This window comes from Balaenoptera musculus, chromosome 8 (genome assembly GCF_009873245.2).
Source record: "Balaenoptera musculus isolate JJ_BM4_2016_0621 chromosome 8, mBalMus1.pri.v3, whole genome shotgun sequence".
Classification (NCBI taxonomy): Eukaryota; Metazoa; Chordata; class Mammalia; order Artiodactyla; family Balaenopteridae; genus Balaenoptera; species Balaenoptera musculus.
The window spans coordinates 93,449,709-93,472,419 of record NC_045792.1 but is presented as its reverse complement, the minus strand read 5'-3'; the positions used below and the strand labels follow the sequence as shown (position 1 = coordinate 93,472,419).

The 22,711-nt window shown below is 48.6% G+C and overlaps 1 protein-coding gene across 5 annotated transcripts; it reads right to left on the bottom strand.

The window, feature by feature from the left end:
* Positions 1 to 3,265: 3,265 nt before the first annotated feature.
* ACCS (1-aminocyclopropane-1-carboxylate synthase homolog (inactive)) lies at positions 3,266 to 22,028 on the bottom strand. Of its 5 annotated transcripts, none has more exons than XM_036862184.1 (15): positions 21,665 to 22,028; positions 20,172 to 20,407; positions 18,456 to 18,515; positions 16,249 to 16,319; positions 14,964 to 15,033; positions 14,474 to 14,540; positions 12,400 to 12,497; positions 11,797 to 11,874; positions 10,946 to 11,046; positions 10,222 to 10,311; positions 8,457 to 8,502; positions 8,201 to 8,342; positions 6,432 to 6,574; positions 6,172 to 6,325; positions 3,266 to 6,032 (listed from the first exon to the last, which is right to left on the bottom strand). In XM_036862184.1, exons 2-15 carry the CDS (start codon positions 20,295 to 20,297, stop codon positions 5,965 to 5,967), a joined length of 1,314 nt encoding a protein of 437 aa, XP_036718079.1. In that variant the 5' UTR covers positions 20,298 to 20,407; positions 21,665 to 22,028; the 3' UTR covers positions 3,266 to 5,964. The 5 variants fall into 5 exon arrangements, 4 of the variants coding, with proteins under 4 accessions (XP_036718079.1, XP_036718077.1, XP_036718078.1 ...); XM_036862182.1 differs by having other exon boundaries at positions 20,172 to 20,462; positions 21,665 to 22,023; XM_036862183.1 differs by lacking the exon at positions 11,797 to 11,874 and having other exon boundaries at positions 20,172 to 20,462; positions 21,665 to 22,023.
* Between the last annotated feature and the right edge of the window lie 683 nt (positions 22,029 to 22,711).

Genomic DNA, 22,711 nt, shown 5'->3' with positions numbered 1-22,711 from the left:
AGAAAATATACAAGGAGCCAAAAATGAAGGTGAAGTGAGAAAATTGAGTGAAGGTACAATTTGGGCATACAAGATGGGAAGATGTGGAGAAAACCATGTAAAGCTAGGCTATTGAGATGGAAGACTGGAAAAATTTGCTCAACATCAGTAACAAACCAAAAAAAAAACTTGTCTGTCTTGTCCAGAGAATGGAAAAAGAAGAGTCTCTGCTGAGAATCTTTAATTTCAAGCTTCACAACAAGGTGGGATTTGAATGGATACTGCCAGCATGGTCCAGGAAGTTCCCCACCTAAAGAGTAACTTGAAGCAAAGGAAACATAAATCCCCTCTGGAGGGTCATGCCCTCAAGGCAAGCTGCCCAGGATTCTGACAAACATAAGCTCACAATCTGGAATTACACAGCACATGAAGAATAAACCAGTCAGCAGAAACTACAAACAGCAGAAATTTAACATGCAGAAATTACAGATAACTGGATAATGAGAAATAGATATAAAATAAGTAAGTTTATGGTGCTCAAAGACTTAAAAGATGGAACTGTAAATATTAGAAAGAAACAAGATGGTTTTTTTCCCCAAAGATGGAAGAGATTGAAAAAGTACTAAATATAAAAATTGAGATTAAAAATTCAATGCATAAGTTAAACCATAGATTAGATACAATTAATAAACTGAGATATAGATCTGAATAAATTACCCAGAATGTAGATTCAAGAAAAAACAAGGAGATGGAATATAGGACAGGGAGGTTGAAAGAGAGGGAGAATAAAGGAAGAAAACCCAGGATGTATCCAGAAGCAGGGAACAGAGAAAATGCAGTAGAAGCAGTTTCCAAGGATACAGTCGCTAAGAATCTTCCATTATTGGACAGAGATGATCACCTGTAATGGATGCACAATAAGACTAACAGTGGGCTTCTCAACAAAAACAAAAAACAGAAGTCATAAGATACTGGTAAAAGTGCCAAAAGAAGCTAGCAGTCAATTTCAACTGTATACCTAGTGAAATCATCCTTCAAGAATACAAAAGAAAGAAACACATTTTCAGACAAACACTGATAGAAAGAATTTACCATCAGTAAACCCTAACAGAATTTCTTAAGAGATGTATTTCAGGAAAAAGAACATTAAAACCAGAAGAAAGTACTGAGATGAAGTAAAGAAGTAATGAAATTGATAAACTCATAGGTAAAACAAATACTGACTGTATAAAACTATAAAAATAAAAACAACAAATTTGGAGATTAAAAACTAGGCATTGGGGCTTCCCTGGTGGCGCAGTGATTGAGAATCTGCCTGCCAATGCAGGGGACACGGATTCGAGCCCTGGTCTGGGAGGATCCCACATGCCGCGGAGCAACTGGGCCCGTGAGCCACAACTACTGAGCCTGCGCGTCTGGAGCCTGTGCTCCGCAACAAGAGAGGCCGCGATAGTGAGAGGCCCACGCACCGCGATGAAGAGTGGCCCCCACTTGCCGCAACTAGAGAAAGCCCTCGCACAGAAACAAAGACCCAACACAGCCAAAAATAAATAAATAAATAAATAAATTTTTAAAAAAACAAAAAAACAAAAAAAACTAGGCATCACCCCCATGTTCACTGCAGCATTATTCACACTAGTCAAGATATGGAAACGCTTTGTGACCACCTAGAGGGGTGGGATAGGGAGGGTGGGAGGGAGGGAGACACAAGAGGGAAGAGATATGGGAACATATGTATATGTATAACTGATTCACTTTGTTATAAATTGGAAACTAACACACCATTGTAAAGCAATTATACTCCAATAAAGATGTTTAAGAAAAAAAAAAGATATGGAAACAACCTAAGTATCTATGGACAGATGAATGGAATATTATTCAGCCATGAAAAGAAGGAAATCCTGCCATTTGTGACAACATGGGTGGACCTCGAGGGCATTTTGCTAAGTGAAATAAGAGAAATACAAATACCATATGATCTTTCTTATATGTGGAATCTAAAAAACAAAACAAACACACAAAAAACCTGGCTTATAGACACAGGGAAGAGAATGGTAGTTGCCAGAGGTGGAAGAAATGGGTGAAGGGGGTGAAAGGTAAAAAAAAAGGAAAGAATTTTGCAGCAAATACCCATATATCTACTGTCTATATTATGCAATTAATATTTTACAGTACTTGTCACATGTCTGTCTATCCATTTGCTGATCCATCATTTTTTTTGCTACATTTCAAAATAAGTTGCAGATATCAGCAGTTACATCTGAATATTTTATTGAATGCATATCATTAACTAGAGATCAATATTTTGCAGTTCCTTTTTTCTTATGAGATAAAATTTATGTACAATAAGGTGCATATATTTTGTACTTTTTCTTTAAATTAGGGAATAACAATAGCTTTGGCAGATGAGGGGGGAAAAGTAATGGCAGAAGAAAGGAGCAAAAAATAATGATTTTCCCTTTATACAAAAATTATAGGTCCCATGTACTCATATAAACACCTAAAAAAAAAAGAAATTAACAAATTAGAAAACAAAAGTACAATAGAAAGAATTAATAAAAGTAATAGTTCATTGTGAAAAACTAGTAAAATTGATAAAACCAATACAAGACTGTTCATGACAAAAATAAAAGTAGAGAGAGCAAAAGTTACCACTATTAGGAATGAAAAGGGTATATTACTACATAGAGAAAAAAGAAAAGAATGTAGTACTGATACATGTAAATGTAAATGAACCCTAAAACATGAAGCTGCGCAAAATAACCCAGGCACAAAAGTGAACAACTATATGATTCCTTTGGGAAATTTTATGCATGGAGCTAGAACTCAGAGTGGTGGTTGCCTGTAGGAGATTGGGAGACTTACATAAGAGCTTGAAGGAACTTTCTGCAGCAATGGAAGTGTTCCACATCATGATGGGGATAGGATATTAGTTATACAGATGTATATATATGTCAAGGACATTGAATCTTACAATTAAGATCTGCCCAATTCACTGTAGGTAAACTTTACTTCAGTTTTTAAAAATTAATTGAATGCAATGTTTTAGCAGAAGCTCAAAAGACATTTGAGACCAGTACTAGACCTAGATGGTATCTGTAACTCTCCTAGGTACTTGCCCTAAATAGAATTTTTAAATTTATTTCTTTTTTACTGTATACAGCTTTCATGTGGTTTTAAAAATAAAAAGCATTAAAACAAACCCAGGAGAACCAAAAAAGTGAAAGAAGGAGTAAAAATTCTCACTCCTGTCCTTGTTTCCCATCCTCCCAATTTCCCTACCCCATAGGCAACTACTATTCTCAGTTTCTTTTGAACTCTTTTTCAGACTCTTTATGGGAAAACAAATGCCCTAAATTTTGACTTAGGGTGATGGAGTCTGAGAAAACATGGTGTCAAACATTAAATATCCTGTTGAGAGTCTTGAAGCCTTAGAACTGTTGTTAGAAATGTTCACATCAGAACTTGAGTTTCTATTTGACCAGGTCTTCGACCAAACTGGGGTTGTCATGACTTTTCAAAGCACAATTTCCAGAGGAAGAAAAAAACAACTACAACAACAAAGAGGCATTAACTAAAATACTAGCCAACAATATGGCAGGAGATGAAAATAAAGGAGTGAGAGTTAAATATTCTAAGGTCATTTCCATGTTCAGGAGGAGAATAAAGAAAATGATAAAGTGAATGTTAATAAATGAAGAGTATCTGGCAAAATAAATACTCATTTCCAGATATATAAAGAACTCCTACAAATCTGAGGCTTAAACAAATATTTTTTAAATGAATGAAATAAAATGAAAAGGAGGCAACAGAAAAACATACTCTCTTTTCTGTGTCTGGAAGTGGTTGGTGAGGAGATGATGTTTGGAGCTTCTTTAGCCATATTGAGACAATGAGGAAATAAGCTTGAAGGGGAAAAGCCAACCCACTAAGGATGGCAGAGTGGACAGATGAATAGAACCTGGGTTCCCCTGGATGGGCAGATGATTGAGGTAAGGCCTGCTGGCCTCCTATGGCAGGAGAGAAATGAATGCTGAGGAAGAAAGGGTGTCTATCCTGCTAATACCCTGTAGGTGTCTGCTACAAGGACCATGTAACCTGGAGCTGCCTGGAAGCCATCTTGCCACCATCTGAATGGAGCATGTCTGAAAATGAAGCCACACAGAGGAAAAGAGAAGGAGGGAACACAAAATCTGATGGCTGTAGTAACTGGCAGAGCAGAAAGGTGAGCAGAGAAGATGTGAGGTGGGTGTAGGGTATGTCCAGTCCATGCTCCAGAAAGGGAGACATATGGAACATGGCCATTCAGCAAAGCAAAAGCCAGCTCTACTCAAACCAATGAGCTCAGTTCAGATCCAGATTCCTAGTTTAGTCAGCCTCTGCTAGGAAACCTGCTTGGATTCCCTCTAAGGGAGAGCTAGGAGTCATCCTTCTGAAAATTCTAAATGGAATTCATCACATGGGTCCTTCACAGGGGACCCTCAACAACAGTGGCAGCGTCACAACAGAGGTCTCTGGAGAGGACGTGTAGGGCCCTCAACGTGGCCATTCTGTTCTGACCTCCGGAAAAGCAGCAGGCATTCCAGTAAAGCAAATCCTGGCATCAACGTATCCTGGAAGTGGGAGTAGAAACGAGTGCTACTTAGCCAATGATATTGAAAAGTAATGAAAGGTGAAACGATGACAGCATGAAGCCTGGTTCTCAGGACTGGAAAAGTCAAAGACTCCTCTGGGACTCTGGCGGAGTGGAAAGATTGTGAACCAAACCAACCTGAACTTGAATCCTGGCTCTGATACTTTTTAGCTATGTTACTTCAGAAACATCATTTCATCTGTTTGAGACTCAGTTTCCTCATCTCTAAAATGAGGGCTAACAATGCCAGCTTCCCACGGTGGTTAGAGTTAGAAATGATGCATGTAAATTACCCAGCACAGTGTCCGGCACATACAAGGTATTCAAGAAAAGACAGGGAGGAAGGAGGAATGAATGAAAGGCGGAAAGAGGAAGACAAATCCTAACCCATCGAGCATGGTTTATAGAAAGCAAACGCTGGTTTCACCAACATGCTCTAAAGAGAAGAACGAGGAATGAGATAGCTTTTCCAAACAGGAGTGTCGGGGCCTGAGAAGGGTCCTCAGCCCACAGCTTTAAGGCTGGTTCAGAAAGCTCCTTTGGGCTCTGAACTAAAGCACCCCTGGGGACGGGGTGAGCGGCCCTTTCATGCTTAAGGTGGAAAGGCCAGCCTGGGTTAGAGCTTGTCCCCATTGCAGCCTCCGTTCAGGGCCCCATCATCTCCCAGCACAGTCACGGCTAGGTCACTCTGGTTCGGAATCAGCAGTAAAGGCAGCTCTTTCCCAGGAAGAAGAGCATCCCGGACATAGAGTCACCCCTCCTGACTCCCGCCAGGGACCCGTTCACCTCATCCCACGCGGGGGCTGTTCCCATGTCCCAGGTCTCAGGTCCCAGGTGTGCTGTAGGCCCACACATCCTATGTGCAGGGACAGTAATCTGAACATACAGAATTAATTCCTTTCTCCTTGTAGAAATTATCACTCTTTTTTCTTTTGGGGGCAAACTCTCTCTTCCGTGTGTTGCTCCTTTGACTTGTTTCCCTAGCAACAAAGACAGAAGAATGAAGGCACCAACAAAAGCAGGCACAGGTTGTTTGTTTTCCTGTCCTGGGGGGCTGAGGGCTGTGGTGAGAAGCAGTCAGGACTCCTCCTCTGTTCCGTAAATGACTCACAGCTGAGGCTTCTAGTTTTTCCCAGTTTTGTTTAATAGCCGGGGAGGGGAATGGACCATGACTTAAGGCGTGTCTCGCTGCCACCAGGAGAGCAAGGAGCAGTTCTTCTTCAAGGTCAAGGCCAAGAAGGGTATCTGCCTGGCAAACGGCTCATCCACCATCAGTCTTCACAGTGGCTGCCAGGCCCCGTGGCCACAAGGCAATGACCGGCTCACCTGTGCGGACCCCTCGGCTCCTAGGTCTAGCAGGAAGGTGCGTCTTCTGCCACCTGGGATTTGCCCTCAAGCACCCGCCGGACCCTCTGCATCCCTGGGATGTGAGAAGAAGTGAGAGTCAGCACTGATGCTGGGTGGGTGGGGACGAGCAAGCTCAGGCTGCTGGGGCCACAGGTGAGGCCAGAAGAGGGAGGGCAGAATGAAGGACGCAGTTAGGAGGTGAGGCCGCTCACCCAGGTGAAGCCGGTGGGTCTTGTCAGAGAAAACCAAGCGGAACCAGCCAGGCTCTTTGCACTCGAAGGCTTGGCCAAAGGACAGCAGCACCTTGTTATCCAAAAAGCGGCGCCAGAGCAGCATCTCCTCCTCAAAGGTGGCCGCGGGCAGGTACTGGGAGGGTGAAAGGCGCTCAGGATGCAGAATGAGACCCCCTGCCCTTGCCTGCTGGAGGGAGCTTTAACACTGCCCCCACCACCTGCATTTCCACCTGCATTACCTTCCTCAAGTCGACCCAGATGAAGAAGCCGGCCCCACGGCTCAAGAAGGGGATCCCCAGGGCCCGGAGCTCTTCCGAGACATAGATGTGAGCAGCCTTGAGCCGGGCATGGTTTTCCGGCAGGTACACTTGGTTGATCCAGTCTGTTTGGGTGAAAGAGAAGCCAGAAGATAAACCTCGCCATCAATCCTCCACTCTGTCTCGAGAGTCTAAATGCTGAAAAGAAAAAAGCCATGAGCTGCCAAAGCTGGGTGAGCCCTTCCTGTAGCTGGTTGATTGGGGGCAATGGGACTATTCAGTGAAAAGCACCTTAAATCCAGATACTTGGCCCTGAGGGCTCCAGGGCCTGCATGCCATTCTCAGGAGCCCAGACACAAAGTCCCTTGGGACTCAGACCCTCAACAGAGGTGTACCCACTTACATAGTGACACTTCCGAGTCACCCAGGCGGAAGCTCAGATCCCAGTGTGGCCACTGACTAGATGTAAGGCCTTGGGCAACTTCACCTCCTTGATCCCCATTGTTTTAACTGACCTCTGTTTTTAGTGTCCAGTTCGATGAATTTTAACACATGCATAGATTTGTGTAACCCCCATGACAGGCAGGATACTGAATGGTTCCCTCGCCCCGAAGAACACCCTTGTGCTATCTGTTTGAAGTCACAACACCCCCTTCCCTGCAATCGCTGGTCTGTTCTCCGTCACTGTAGTTTTGCCTTTTCCAGAATGTCACATAAGTAGAATCATACAGTAATGTAATCTTTTGAGACTGGTTTCTTTCACTCAGCACAATGCCTTTGAGATGGGTCTGTGTCCTCATGGATTTTATTGCAGTGTAGTATTCCAGTGTGTGGGTGAACCACAGTCTGTTTCCCCATTCATCTGTGGAAGGACATTTGGGTTGTTTCCAGTTTGGGGTGATTATGCATAAAGCAGCTATAAACATTCATGGAGAGGTTTTTGTGTGACCATAAGGGCAAATATCTAGGAGTAGGATTTCTGGGCCATTTGGTAAGTGTGTGTTGAATTTTATAAGCAACTGCTCAGTTGTTTTCCAAAGTGGCAGTTCCATCTTAACACTCCCACTGGCAGTGTGTGAGAGTTCCAGCTGCTCCACATCTTCACGAACACATGATACTATCACTATCTTTTTAAATTTAGCTGTTATAGCAGGTGTGTAGTACCCAGTCCTGATTTTCCTCATCTATAAAATAATGGGGAAAATACAGGAAAGCTGCTTCCTAGGATTCTGCGGAGAGACAAATGAGATTGAGAGCATCTTGCAGGGCTCAATGAATGGTGGCAATTACAGGTAACCTCTGCTATCTAAACTCACTATCTGAACCCAGGAACAGAATAGACACGCACAGAAAGAGACACTTCCATTATAACAATCTTCCCTTAGTAGCTTCTGCTCTTTTTCAAGGGCTCACAGCTAATAATAATGAGTTCATATTGATTAAGTGCCTATTGTATGCCAGGTGCTATTCTAATTGAACGACAAATTACACCAACCCTACAAGACAGGTACCATTATGATCCCTGTTTTGCAGAACAGGAAACTGAGGCTCAGGGAGGTGAAGGAATAGACCACATAGCCGGGACGTGACCGAATAGGATATGAACGCAGTTTGGGCTCAGAGCTGGCACTCTCAAACACCCTAAATTCACCCTAAATTCATCTCATGGGAGAAGCACCCATGACCCCTGGCCAGTCCCAGTCTGACTACAACCCTCCCCCATCCTCAGGTGGCCAGGCCCAGGCAGTCACCACGGTCCCGGAGCAGCTGTGCCATCTGATACTGGACCAAGCCACTGAGGCCGTGATAGCGGCAGAGGGAGGATACCGCAGTGGCCACGTCCTGGTTTTCTGTGTACAGCGTGCCAAAGCGGAGCCCAGACATCCCGAAGTCCTGCAGGAGAAAGGCACTGTGGGAGGTGGCCAGCCCTCCCAGAGGAAGCCGGTTCCACCCACCTCTCTGCCCTCTCACCTCCCCCGACACCACCAAGCCCAGCCAGGAACCCACCTTGCTGGTCGCCCACATCACGTGGGTCCTCTGGGGGTCAGGCAGCCTGCGGAGAGCACAGGGTGGGAACAGAGGCAACGCAGACCCGTGGGAGTTCACATGTTTGGTTGAACAAATGAGGAGACGGATGAATCTGGTTTCATCTCTTGAATCATCAATTCCTATACATCCTTCAGAGCAGGGGTCAGCCAACTACAGCCTGCTGCCTGTTCTTGTAAACGAACCTCTATGGGGGCACAGCCACGCTCTCCCACCTGCGTACTGCCCATGGCTGATTTTATGCTACAATGGCAGAGCTGAGTGAGTGACCATATGACCTGTAAAGCTTAACATATTTGCCATCCGATCCAAAAATATTTGCCAGCCCCTGATGTAGAGCATAGTTCAAGCATCACTTCCTCAAGCAGACCTTCTCTGACCCCCTCCCAGTAGACCAGGCCAATTGGGTACCCCAAGCAGATCCTCTGTTGGATCTCCAGACGTCTGCTTTTCAATAATCAAATGATTAGCTGTGTATCTAGTTGCTAAAAGTTTTGGGGGGGTTTTTTGTTGTTTTTTTTTTCCAGCTAGAAAGACAAGTTCCACATAAGAAGGGTCTATGTCTTTCTTGTTCACTGATGTATCTGCAGCACAGCATAGTGTCTGGCCACAGGAAGTGACAAATCCCTATTTCTCTGAGTCTCACTCTCCTAATCCATATGCAAAGAGGAGGAACAACCTACATGCCATCCACCTGGCAGAGCTTTGTGAGGACTGGCTGAGCAGAGCAAAGGAAAGTGTTCGGGAACCACTGACTGAAACCACCTACCCTGGCCAGGCAGGAGTTATCTCACAACATGAGTTATCTCACAACAAGAGGTCCTGATCAGGAATATGGAGCTGACAAGCTACCGCCAGCTGGAAGACTTTAGGAGGGGCCAAAAGGAGGGAGGAGACGCCAGCCCATAATACGTTCTACCAACCTCCCAGAAACCCTCGCATGGGAAAACATCTTGACTGAGAGATGTGCGCACCGCCAGGAAGGGCCTTGAGTTGGACCAAGTATGGGCACAAGCAAGATGATGGACCAGAGATAACCTGGCAAGCTAACCCCATTACCTTAAAACCTGAGACTGCGAGCCACGTGGCAGAGCAGTTCTCCAGGGTTCCCTTACCCTCCTGCTCTCCACCCAGGTGCCCCTTCCCAATAAAGTCTCTTGCTTTGTCAGTACGTGTGTCTCCTCAGACAATTCATTTCTGACTGTTAGACAAGAGCCCATTCTCGGGCCCTGGAAGGGGTCCCCCTTCCAGTAACAAAAGGACTCAGCAGGGCTGAAAGATCTGAACGAATATCAGGAACTGTCAGAATCCCTAAATGCCAGATGTGTAGATTTCCCAGATGATCCGATCCAACTGTTTCCAAAGGTGTTCTGGCCACACATTCTTGACTCAAACTAAATCTAATGAAAAAGCTCTGATAGCTGGAAGGGCTTGGCACATGCAGGGGGCCCCAGACGTATTTGCTGAATGAATGAGTGAATGAGTGAATGAATGAAAATGGAGCCACTCTGGAGATGAAGGAAACAGCAGAGGAGGCCCATTTCCCACCCTCCCAGCCTTCCCTCAAGGAATACTAAGACCACTCCTTGGAGCTTTCAGAACCACCACAGAACAATTTGAAAACCACTGATTGGCCCAGCCTCCCTTCTTCTCGTAGGATTAGCTGGAAGGGAGAGGAACTGTCCTGGGTGGGAGGAGGGGCACGGGACTGGCAGAGTCCGCTCACCTTTCCAGGCTCAGGACACTGTGGTACCCAACCGACTCCTCAAACACGGACAGCATGTAGACCTCATCCACCATCACGTGCAGCTCGTGCCTGGAGGGCAGGTCGGGGGGAGGAGAGAGCTTGGTTGGTAGGCCAAATGCATCCCCCAGGGTGGGATGGCAGTGAATCAGAAATCCAGAAGGACCACGGTCTAGCCCAGGGTTACCAAACTTGTTTTTTCCAGGAACACCCTTCTTTTGTCTATTTTTTTCAAACAAACAAGAAGCCGTGCACACACAAAGCAGATGACAGTGGGGATTCTGAAGCAATGTGGGGGGAGGGGGGAGGCGGAGCCCTGGGGCACCTCCACCGAGGGCCACAGTTAAGTGCCAGACAGACCCAGATTCACGGCTGGCTCCACCCCTCACTCTAAGCCTCAGTAAATGGGATAATGACAGTATCTGTACCTAATAGGGTCGTTGGGAGGATTACATGAGCTAGAGCATGTAGGGTGCTTAGCAGGGGGCCTGGCCCCTACAGCGGGCAATAAATGGCAGCTGCTGTTATAAAAAGAAAGAGAGAACTAGCATCCCACCAACCCCTACCCCCTGACTCCACTGCCAGGAAGGGCCAAAGCAGGTAGAAACCCACAGTGGGGTAAAGAGGGTAGCGGGACCTGCACCAAAGCTCACATCAGAACCCTGATCTGTCACACGCTTTACGGGGTGAGTGTGGGGTGCCTCACCTCTTGGCAAACTCCAGGTACTCCTGCAGCTCTCCTGGGGAATAGACGTCACCCAGAGGGTTCTGGGGGTTGATGAGGATGAGGCCTTTGACCTTCACACCCTGAAACCATCAGTGGGACAGGAGACCCTCAGCTCCTCCCCAAGGCCACACGGACCCCACTGGGCAGGATCCCAGGGAAATGTGTTCACCACCCAACACGAAACGAATAAGGGCAAAGAATTATATCTGCAGCATCGTATCAGCTATAAAAGAAAACAAATGCAGAGAACAAAGCTCAGAGAGAAATATGCCCAAACGCCAGTAGAAGTTGCCTTTGTTGGTAGAATTATGGGTGGCGGTTTGTGCTTTTAAAATTCCCACAGTGGGCATATATGGATTTTATGACCAAGGTTAAAAAAAAAACAACAGATTGATAGATTTCTGAAAAGTGGACTAGACAGGAACCACTGGAGCGCTGCTGGTCTACGCCTTTCTTCAGGAGGCCTCAGATCCCCTCAGAGTGAGGGGGACCACCTCCTCAAATCACCAGAGAGACTGCTGAACCGCAGACTTCTAAGCTCCATGTTTGACCTGCTGAGTCACAATCAGGAGAAGTGGGGGGTAGTATTTTTAATCAAGCTCTCTAGTTGATTCTTTGTACACTGAGAGTCTCAGAGTCTTTCTCTAGCAGGAAGCCCTCCATGGGCAGGCTCATGCTTGACCCCCAGAACGGTTCCATGCTACCACCCTACCTCCCGTCCCCATCACGGAGTGCCACCACTACTCCCAGGAGATCAGCCACAGGAAGGGGGTCCATGCCCTGCTCAGGCACACCCACTTCCAGCCTTGGGTTTAATTTGATCCCCAGACCTCAGAATTAGCTCCTTCCAGCGCCATCTCGAGCTTCTCCACTGTGAGCTGGAAGGGGCGTGTCTCTAGCCCAGTGACCTGGAAGAAGATCCACAAAAGCCACCAGCCAAAGTCAGTGACCCTCCTCCCCCAGACCTGGACTCTGGGGCCTCTCCTACCCCTGTCATCTCCAGCCTCCTCTTAGAACAATCTCAGAAAAACGTAGGGGGGTCACTCCCCTCTCACTGCCACCCCCCCATCACATCAGGGACACCCTCACGGCTCTTAGGTTTGGGGAAGAGCCCCCTGAGGTCCTCTGATTGGGGTCCGCGGGCTTCCATGTTGAGGTCTGCTCTGCCCCGTTCTCACCCCACCCGGTGGTCTCCCTGGGCTGCCCTTGGCTTTTGCATCGACCCCAGGGATCTCAGAGGTGGAAGATCGGGTGTCCCCAGGGCACCCAGGCAAGGGCAGCCATGGCCAACAGAAGGCTCCACTCTCCTTTCAGCCATAACCCCAGAGCCCTCGGCATGGGCATCCTCTCGTGTCTACCCTCAAATTCAGAGAGAGGAACATCTTGGCCTACAGAAAGGCCCAGGTCCAACCTGGGGTCCCAGGAACTCTTACCTCACTGTCCAGATAGACACAGACCAGTCGGACGTTGCCATAGAGATACACATGCTGCGTGATGGCTCCGTAGTAAGGGGCAGGGATCAGGAAAGCCTCTGGGGGCAGGAGTGGGCCAGGGCCCGTCACCCTCTGGCCGGAACACCCAGACCCCCATCCACTGACCCCAAGCCTCTCCAAGCCTTCAGTGTGCTTAGGAAACATCTGGGGAACACGCTCCCTCTCTCAATTCCCAAAACTCTTTCTAAAGCTGGGATCCACTGAGATCAGTCCCTTTTCGAATCATTAGTAGCTGCCATTTATCGGGCACTTAATATGTGTGGGGATCTGTGCTAAATATTTATTTTTGAATCTCGTTTGATCCTCACAATCACTCTGTGGAGTAAGTCCGATTATTATCCTCACTTTACTGATGAGGAAACTGAAGCTTAGATCCCTCGGAAGCACACGACATGCTGGGTCACTGCAAGCTCAGACTTGGCACAGGAGTCGAAGCTGCACGGTGATGATCTGGGTTTGACAAATGGGAAAACTTGACAATACATAGAACTGCCCAGAGACAGAATGTGCTGCTTCTGGAGGAGTGAATGCTCCCCCGCTGGGGGCCCTGAAGCCGAAGGCTGACACCGCTCGGTGGGGAGGGGGTGTCATGCAGAAGACTCCCTCTGTGGACACAGGGGCTGATGAGATGACGCCCAAGGTCCGCTCTAAGGCAGAGGTAAAGGTGCTCCTCCAGCTCTGAAGAGGGTGCATCAGTCAAGCTGCCCCCTTCCCAGCTTTCCCTTCAGCACAACCCCACCCCCGCCTCGCATCTCTGGAAGGGGCAGACTTTGCCCCACGTGTTCCCTCCCCCGGCCACAGGGATTGGGCCAGAGGTAGACAAATGACCCCAGGAGCCAATGCACTGGCTGGCCAGACACCCATCACGTTCTCTCTGTCTCAGGACTTTGCTCCAAGAAGCACAGATCCTTGTTGAGATGAGAACATGCACTTGAATGCGAAGGTCATGTGGAGTCAGAGCTGAGCCAACAACCTGGGCCAAACAGAGCTGAGGAAGGTCCAGAGAGAGGCCGGCATAAGAAGCGGGGGAGGGGGACTGCACACCCCAGTAAGAGACAGAGAGTGTGACGCTGATTCTACTCTTGATGGTTCTAGAACGGGTAGGAAATTGCCTATTACATCCTTGTGATGAATCTTCCTTTTAGGGTTCAAAACTTGGTTTTTACGTCTCTCTGTGTTATTTTAACAAGTAACTTAACCCCCTCGGCCTTAATCTCCTCATCTGTTAAATGGGAATAAGCACAGAACCTACCTCATCGGGGTTAGAGTGAGGATTAAATGACAGACTATGCATAGCCTTAGGCCAGCGCCTGAAATGTAGTATGTGGTCAATAAATGTTACTAAATTATGATTATTAATTAAGCTAATATGAGTGGGTCTCTGTTCCTGGCAACAGCCCCCGACCATGACTATGGTCAACATGTCCTTGATTTGACCATGGCTCTTGCAGCAGGCACTGCTGGCTAGCTACTCAACAACCATTCCGATTTTCTTCCTTGCTAAGAGAGCACCAGATTTTTCAGCTACGACCAGCAATAAGTCCAAGGAAGGTGCACCTTCCCCCAGCCCTGGGGGATGAAGCAAGTTTGGTTTAAGCCAACCAGTGTTCTCTTCCCCTTCGCCAGGGACTGCTTCGGGAATGGGTCTGTGAGTCCGTCCTGGCCAGAAAGATGCAAGGGGAGCTCTGCGGGGACTCTTCCAGGAAAGAGTAGCCCCATCTCCTCCCTCCCAGTAAAAAAGAGACAGGCACAGCACAGCCTCCCTCTCTTCCTGCTTTAGGACATGCTGTCACATGAGGTCGTCACAGAGAAATGGCCCAGAACCCTGGCATCACCTTGACTTCCCCTGGAACTGCCAACCCCTGGTGTCTTGCCAGGCCACTTAGTTAAGCCCCCTGTGGTCTAACAGTCTATTATGGCAAAAGCACCCTGAAGCAGGCCTCGAGGACAGGCAGCCAGGGGCACTGCAGGCACAGGGCAGCCCCCAGTACTGAATGGGCTGCAGTCTACTTACCCCCCGCCTCACACAGTACCGTGGCCAGGGCGGAGAAGAGAGAGGCACAGCCATTCAGAACCACCACCTGAGGGTGACACATCCATGGGACAAAGATGAATCTGTCCCAGGAGGGTGCAAGGGCCTGCAGCCTCTAAACCAGGAGGGCACAGAGGGAAGGCCAGGTCATACCCGCAGGCCCCTCCTGACTAACAGCCAAGTCCATCTGTGTGGCTTATTCGTGGGGACCCTGTTCTAGATCAACTGAGCAAGGAAGAGGGAGCTGGTCACTCAGAGAGTCCTGCCCGAAGGTGTGGAGGCAAAGAGGGGCCACAGAACAAAGCAGGGCAGAAATTATACCCCAACCTTAAATATCTAGGATGAGGGGAAAGAAGGGAGGGGGCCTTCCTAATTCCAAATCAAAACTAAGTGACCCCACCTTACCCCTGGCCAGCCAAAAGTTGGGGAGGGGGCAGAAGAGCAGGAAGGAGCAGGGGAGGGGGCTACTCACATTCTCTGGTTTAAGGGGTGCGGGGCTCCTGCAGTAGAAAGACAGGAACCTGGCCACTTCCTCCCGGAGGCTGGAGATCAGACAGACAGATGGGCAGTGCTTGTCAGAGGGGCTCCGACCCCAAGTCCATCCCAAAGCTCCTCTGGTGAATCTTCAGGCAGCTGCCATTACCCTCCTCTGCTTCCCACGATGGGAATACGATCAGTATTTGTCTCCACTCCTTGGTACCCACCTCCCTCCTCGGTCCCAATACTACCCGCATGCGTCAAAACTTCCATTCCAGTAGTTCTAGGACACCTGACCCCACCTAATCAGCAGACTGCAGGAATATCAAAAAGTAACACTCTCTATACAGATCTAGCTAATAGTAATAGAAATAATAACACATTAATATAATAAAATATATAATATATAATATAATGTATGATAATATAATTATTATTATAACAATAACTATTATCATAGTTATTGCTAATATTTACAAGCATTTACCTTATGCAGGTGTTATTTAGAGAATATTCCTCATTTACTCTTCATAAAACCCCTATGACACAACTACTATTATTATTATTCCCATTTTACAGACAAAAAAACTGAGGCTTGAAGGAATTAGGTTATGTGCTGATAAGTGGCAGAGTTCACACTCAAGCCCAGTGGTTGGACTCTAGGGCCACCATCCTAATTATTATAAGAGCACATGCTTGGAATTACTCTTGGAATCAAGTCCAGCTCCAGCACTAAATCCTTAGGACAGCATCTGGGCCCTAGCAAGTGCTCAATAAATATAAACTCTTATTAGTTTTACTTACTATCTCCCATCTTACCAGCAGAAGGCACCAACCATCTCCTCCTAAGCTGATTCTGGCTCCTCTAAAGCTACTGAGAAACTGGAGACAAGGCTCCTGGCCTGAAGGCCTTCTCCACTCCTCAGACTCAAGAGAAACCAAGCCAGGGAGCCGCTGAGCGGGGCTGGGATGGGCAGGAGGCACCAGTTCCCTGCAGATGCTCCAGGAGACCCCGTGACTGCCAGCTCTCCAGGACTAGGCCCTCAGCCTAGGGCAGGCTTTCTCAACCCGCCACTATTGATGTTTCGGGCCAGATCATTCTTTCTTGTGGAGGGGCCCATCCTGGGCACTGTAGGAGGTTTAGCAGCTTCCCTTGCCTCTACCCAAGAAAAGACAGGAGCACCCCCCCTCCCAGTTATGACAACCAAAAATGTCTCCAGACATTTGGGGAAGGAAACCGCCCTGGGGTTGAGAACCACTGGCCTACAGGTGCTACTTACAACAGATGTCCCCTCCAGTCAGGGTACTGCAGCAGGGACGGCTCCAGCCGCAGCATGTCGCTCTGACTCAGCTGGGGACAGACAGGGGAGAGCAGGGCTGAGGGCCGCACGCACTCATGGTGAGGGCCAGCCCTGCCACCTGCATCCACGCAGCACCAGGGCTTCTAAAGCCAAGGGCTTGGTCTGCTTATCAGAGAAACTGACAGGGGCAGCCCAGGGACAGCATTCTCATGCCCATTTTGCAGATGAGCAAACTGAGGCTTAAAAATGTCAGGTGTGGGACTTCCTTGGCAGTCCAGTGGTTAAGACTGTGTGCTTCCACTGCAGGGGGCCCAGGTTCAATCCCTGGTCAGGGAACTATGATCCCGCGAGCTGCACAGCGCAACCAAAAAAAAAAAAAAAGTCAGGTGGTTCAGCCAACATCAGAGCACCGTCAAGTGGCGAAGCTAAGACAAACCAGAATTTTTGACTCCTAGTCCAGTGCTCTTTATACAACACCGCCGCCCAACAAAACCAGAGGGGTGGATTTGCAGAGGCAGCGATAGGAGACCACGCTCCTCAGCTCCTCCAATGGGGTGACAGAAAAGGTCCCAGAACTGGGTGCCCTACCTCGGTCTTGGCTCTAAGTCGTGGAGGGACTCAGGCCGCTGTCTTCCTGCAGGCTCCGCTCAACCTCACACTTTGGACCATCCCCACCCTGCCTGGGCGCTGGGTTAGTGACTCCCAGGGCATCGCACCCACAAAGTCGAGGAAAGGCAGAAGCCTTGGGCGGCGGGACCAAAAGGAAGAAAGGGAATGAGCCACGTGTCTATAACCCCAGCCTCTTCCATTTCTCCTTCGTCCTTGAGCACTGCACTGTTCGATACAGAGGCCTCTGGCCACATGTGGCCCTTATGTGTGACTCTCCCGAATTGAGACACTGGATTCTGAAGACTTATATGAAAGAAGTATGTAAACTAGCTCATTAATAATTTTTTATATTGATTACATGTTGAAATAGCCATATTTTAGATACAATGGGCTAAATAAAATACTTGATGAAAATGAATTTTACCAGTTTCTTTGTACTTATTTAACAGAAAAATTTTAATTATATATGTGGCTCACAGTTTATTTCTACTGGATGGCACTGAGCTGCCTTAGAGTGGGGAGCTGGCTTTGGGTAGAACAGGCTTTCCAAGCCCACTCCCTACACCCCTCTCCCCTTGCAGCTTAGATGTTTCCCTTTGGAAATATGTTCCTTTGGGTTAAGTATCACTCTCTCGAGAGACACATTTATCAGATAGTTCCAGCAGTTTACTAGAGATGGCTCACACCAGCTCAAGAAATCTGATTATTTTCTCTATCTGTGAGTTGGCAGGCAGAGGGAAGGGGGAGGGGCAATATAAGGGTAGGGGATTAAGAGGTCCAAACTATTAGGTATAAAATAAGCTACAAAGATATACTGTACAACATGGGGAATATAGTCAATATTTTATAATAACTATAAATGGAGCATAACCTTTAAAAATTGTGAATCACTCTACTGTATACCTGTAACTTGTATAATACTGTACAGCAATTATACTTCAATTTAAAAAAATAAATAAAAGAAATCTGATTCCAGAAATTTTGCAAACTGTACCATTTTCAAAAATTAAATTATAGAAACTATACATATAAATTATGTAAGTCAGTTACAGTAAAAACAAAGGTAAAAAGTACTCAAACAATATTGCTCCTGTCTATGTTACTCCATTTTGCTCTCATCTGTGCTCTGGAGGTTCTTTCCATCCAGGTGTCTGCATGGTGGGACTACCACGTGATGGTGCCCCTGCACCTCTCTTCCCAGCTCTGCATGCAGTGATGTCACAGCAATAGCTTGATATCAGCCACAGTGGGGGCATTTACACTATGGGAATCAGAAAAGCTACCGATCAGGGTCCCCTTTCTCCCAGGGCCAGTTGTTAAATACTGACCACATCACCGAGTATCTCCCCCTGAGAGCAGGGACCCAGCCAGCAGGAGGAACTGAGGAGGGAAAGAGCCAGAGGAAGTGAAGAAGGAGGATCACAGTGGGGAAGTGACTCTCCCAAGATGGCAGAGAAAGTGGTCCCCGAGGCCGCTGAAGCAAGCAGCAGGCTCTCTGGGGGAAGTATTCCAAGGAATCCCAGAGAAGACAGCCCCTTGGAGCTGGGGATGCCACCCAGAGGTGCACCGGGACTTACCCGCCTGGACAGCAGGTCAAAGCAGAGTTTGTTCTCACTGGTGCCCAAGTTAATGATGCCCTGGAGGTGAGAGGTACAGAGCCATGTGAGCACAGCAGAGGGTGCCATCAGAAGGCCCCGGGGGGCGCACCAAGGCAGCAAAGCAAAGCTCTCTGCAATCCCACCCTTCCCACCACTCCTCCTGGCCTTTGCTCAAGCCATGCCCTCCACATGGCTCCCTGATCCTATCTTCCCATTTCTAAAGCTCTGTGAAAATGCCATCTCTTCCAGGAAGCCTTCCTCAAAATCCCACCTGCAAGAGATCTTTTCTTTTTCTGGATCCCAAAGCACTTTATCTGTCCCCCTTTATGGCACTGGTCAGTTTCTGTCCCAGGTCACAGGGACTGACGTACAGGCTTTATCTCCCCCACTAGATGGGAAGTCCCTGAAGGCTGGATACATGCCCAAGACACCGCTGTATCTCTCAAGAGCCTCAGTTTACACGATGAAAGAATGTACACAGTAAACTGGTGCTCTGGCAGGAACAGGAACAAGGGTGAATGTACCGCAAGAAGAGGCCCTGTCAGCCCCTTGGAGAAGACCACGTGGTGAGGAACCAAGGCCTGCCAACAACCATGTGAGTGAGCTTGGAAGTGGATCATCCCCCCACCCCACCAAGCTTTCAAATGAGACCACAGCCCCAGCTTCACTGCAACTTCCCAGGAGATCTTTAGCCTGAAGCACCACCCGGATTCCTAAATTCCAGAAACTGTGAACTGTTTTATGCTGCTAAGACCTGAAGTCCTTTGTTACACAGCAAGAGATAACTAATACAATCCCTCACTTTTTTAAGGTCTCTGCTTCAATGTCACCATATTAAAGTGACCTTCTATGACCACCTCACATAAAATAGTAATATCCCCAGCCCACCCCACCAGTCTCTATCCTATTACCCTGCTTTATTTTTCCCTACAAGACTTATCCCAACATATTATATATATTTATGTCTGTCTCCCATACTAGACTATAAACTCCATGAGGGCAGGAATTTATTTTTGTTCATGGCTGTAACCCTGGTATATAGAACAGTGCCAGCACCTGGTACATGCTCAACAAATAAAGATTATTAAAGGGTTATTCATGACAGCTCTCTACCCTCTGAAGGTATTACTAGTAATAAGTTATAATAATTGGGGCAGGTAACATTAATAATAATAGCAACTACCATTTATTGAATGCTCTATGTGGAAGCACTGTGCTAATAACTTACGTACCTGATCTCATTTAATTGTGACAGTTCTATAGAGGAGGTATTACTATCCCATTACAGAGATGAACTGAGGTTCAAAGACATTAAGTAATTAGCTCAAGAATACACGATCCGAAAGTGAAACAGTCGCAACCTGAACCCTAGTTCTGTCCCAGATCTAAAGTTGGATAGTCGATGGGCTGTGGATCAGAATCCATATAATTGCACTCCATAGTTCTTGAATTCCTCCCTCACAAATCAAGGTTCCCTTAATTATAAATGGGCCATTTTCTGATTCAGGTAATATACAGGGGCCTCTCTGAGCAACATCAGACACCCCGTTGGGAGTCAGAGGAGCACCATAACTCCAACATGACAATAGCAAGCTGGGTGCTGCCCTGTTGGTCAAGGTGGGGTACCCGCCCCCCGGGGTACCCGCCCCCCCCCGTGCTCTCTTGCATCCCAGTGGGGAGGGGGGCTTCACTCACACTGGGGTTCTTATCCTCATCATACTCATCCATGTGGTAGGTCCTGTAGCCCTCCTCTGCTGAATCCCAGAACCATTTAATGACGCTTCCTCTAGAGGACAGGTAGGGGCTGTCGGAGGAGAACATGGCGGTGGGATCACCCACTCCATAGAGCTTCAGCGGCTTCTGGTCTGGTTTTCTGGAGCATTCTCCTTCCAGACCATCCCCATGGTTACCGTGCAGGCCCTGTTGGGAGACTGAACCCAGAGAAGTGGTAGGTGTCCCGGAGTCCTTCTGAGGGAGTGTGAACATCTGCAGAAAGACAAAAGCACTCAGTGCCTGATCTGATGAAGGGCTTTCATAGCACCAAGCAACACAAATGAACTGGGAGTCACGGGGCCCTCCCCCTTCTCTGTCTGCCCCTTCCTTCAAGTTTATATACTCATCACTTCCTGTGTCCCTTACTAGTTGTAACCATGTGCACAATCGCTTCAAGGCATCAACTCTGCTAAGGATCTACAGACAGGGGCTGTACTTGCTACTTTTCTACAACTTTAATAAATGTCTGCTTCAGCTTGTTTTACTTTTGTGGCAGTTTTTCATTCTGCAGCCTAAAGAGTCACCAGCTTCTTTTTCCATTCTTGCCGATGTCAATTTCAAAAAGCCAAGTTAAAATTTTCTGACTTAAAGCAGAAAGAGCCTGGTGTCCAGGGGTCTTGTGGTGACTGTTGCGAATAGGAGTAAAGGATAAAATGAGATTATCTGGTTGTTTGGAGGCGATGATGGGTGGGGCCTGAGAAGAAGGAAGTGGGGTTCCCACAAGTGCACGTGCACGGACCCTGAGCAGAGCCCAAGGCCCCACCCTCGCTCCCGAAGTGGGGGAGGCGTGGCCCCTGGGAGAGGCTGGTCTGATCCTGCGCTCAGATGTGAACTCCTCCACTTTCTAAGCCAGTGTCCTCGTGGGCACAGTGGGTGTAGCCGTAACTACCTCATAGGGTAGCAGTGAGGACATAAATATATGAGTTAGTGTAAATGGCTTAGAACAAATCCTGGCTCATGGCCAGACTTCAGTAAAATATGTTATTATAACTCCTCGCCGCTTTCCCCAGTCCTGATGCACAAGCCCCAAACACCAAATGATGGGAGACCAACCAGCGGCCCAGAGGCGGGGTGGAGGTGGGGTCCGGCCGGGCCCCGGCTCCGCGTGCGCCGTGCGGGAGCGAAGCGCGGGCTCGGGGGGCCCAGCAGGACGGCGGCGAGTCCAGAGCCCGAAACCCGCGCGGCAGGGCCTCGGAGATCCACGAGAGGGCGGACAGGGCGGAAGGCAGAGCGCAAGACCCCTGCCAAGCGGCGAGCGCCTCGCGGGCGCCGGCTCCCGGTCTCCGGGAGGAGGAAGTTTAAGTCTGGCCGAGGGCTTCGAGACGGAAGGGCCGGGACTTATGCAGCAAGGCCTCGAGCCCGGGCAAGGGAGACCCCGCGGGCCCCCTGCTCTGCAAAACGTGGATTGCACCTACTTGCGGAGCTGGAGGAGCCGGCGCCGGCACTCAGGGACGCGCAGTCTGTGTCCGAATCCTCACCCGGACTTGCTCTCCGCCGCTGTGCGCAGGGCACCCGGGCCCAGGCACTCGCACTCGGGACCGTCCGCGCCGGGTCGGGCTTCCCGGAAGGTTCCGGGCGCAGTTCATCAACTCGCGCCCGAGGCCGCAGGACGCCCGGGTGTGGCCTGCGCGCAGGGAGCGCACACGCTGCAGCACCGTGTGGCGGGGAGGGGAAGCCGCGGAAGGGGAGGGGGCCCAGGGCCAGAGCTCCGCCAGGAAGGGACGGGCCGCCCGCTACCACCTCCGCGCTCTGCGGCCTCAGCGCCCTGGCCGCCTTCCCGCCCCGATCTCCCCGCTCCTGGCACACGGGGGCGCCTCCCTCTGCCTCCCGGCCTTAGTATCCCCATTTTAAGGCAGAATCACCGAGGTTACTAGACAAATGTATGCCTGGTTGCGGGCCATGGAAAAGGCTTTCCGGAGTTCCATTAATTCCGATTAAGGGCATCCTGAAAACATCCTTCCCCTATGAAAGCTTTTGACCTGAGTTTGTAATTTCTCCTCCTTTCGTTCTACAGAACATCTGGTGGACTCTGCCTGGGACCCTGCACATTCCGGGACTTTGGCAATGAGTTAGACCACCAAGGTCCCAGGCCCGCGCCGAGCCTTTGAGTAGGAAAAGTTTCCTTTTCTCCATGTAAAGCAATAAGCAGGATCCATCAGTACAGAAATGGCTGGGAAGACTTGGCTGTCTTCGGATCACTCCACTTCTTGTCTTCGCTTTGGCCTTGCCACTAACATTGTGACCTTGAGCAGCTCTCAAGACTTTATGGTCCTCCGTGTTATGTAAAATAAGCCAGTTCTCTCCATTTAAGTCATATCATTCTGTTTAATTCAGGTAAGTAGTCTTATTGAATGCCTGTGTTATGCAAGATCTCTGCAAAGTGCTGGGATACAGTGATGGCAAAACAAACAGCGGGCCTGCATGGTTGACTGGGAAGGCAGACATACAAATGTGCTAACTAA

Excerpts from the sequence above, each read along its gene's own strand:
- ACCS (XM_036862182.1), bottom strand. The coding sequence starts at position 20,462 with ATGTTCACACTCCCTCAGAAGGACTCCGGGACACCTACCACTTCTCTG. Across the intron at positions 18,516-20,171 it reads ATGAGGATAAGAACCCCAGT|GGCATCATTAACTTGGGCAC; the intron begins GTGAGTGAAGCC and ends TCTCACCTCCAG. Across the intron at positions 12,498-14,473 it reads GGTACTGTGTGAGGCGGGGG|AGGCTTTCCTGATCCCTGCC; the intron begins GTAAGTAGACTG and ends TCCTGCCCCCAG.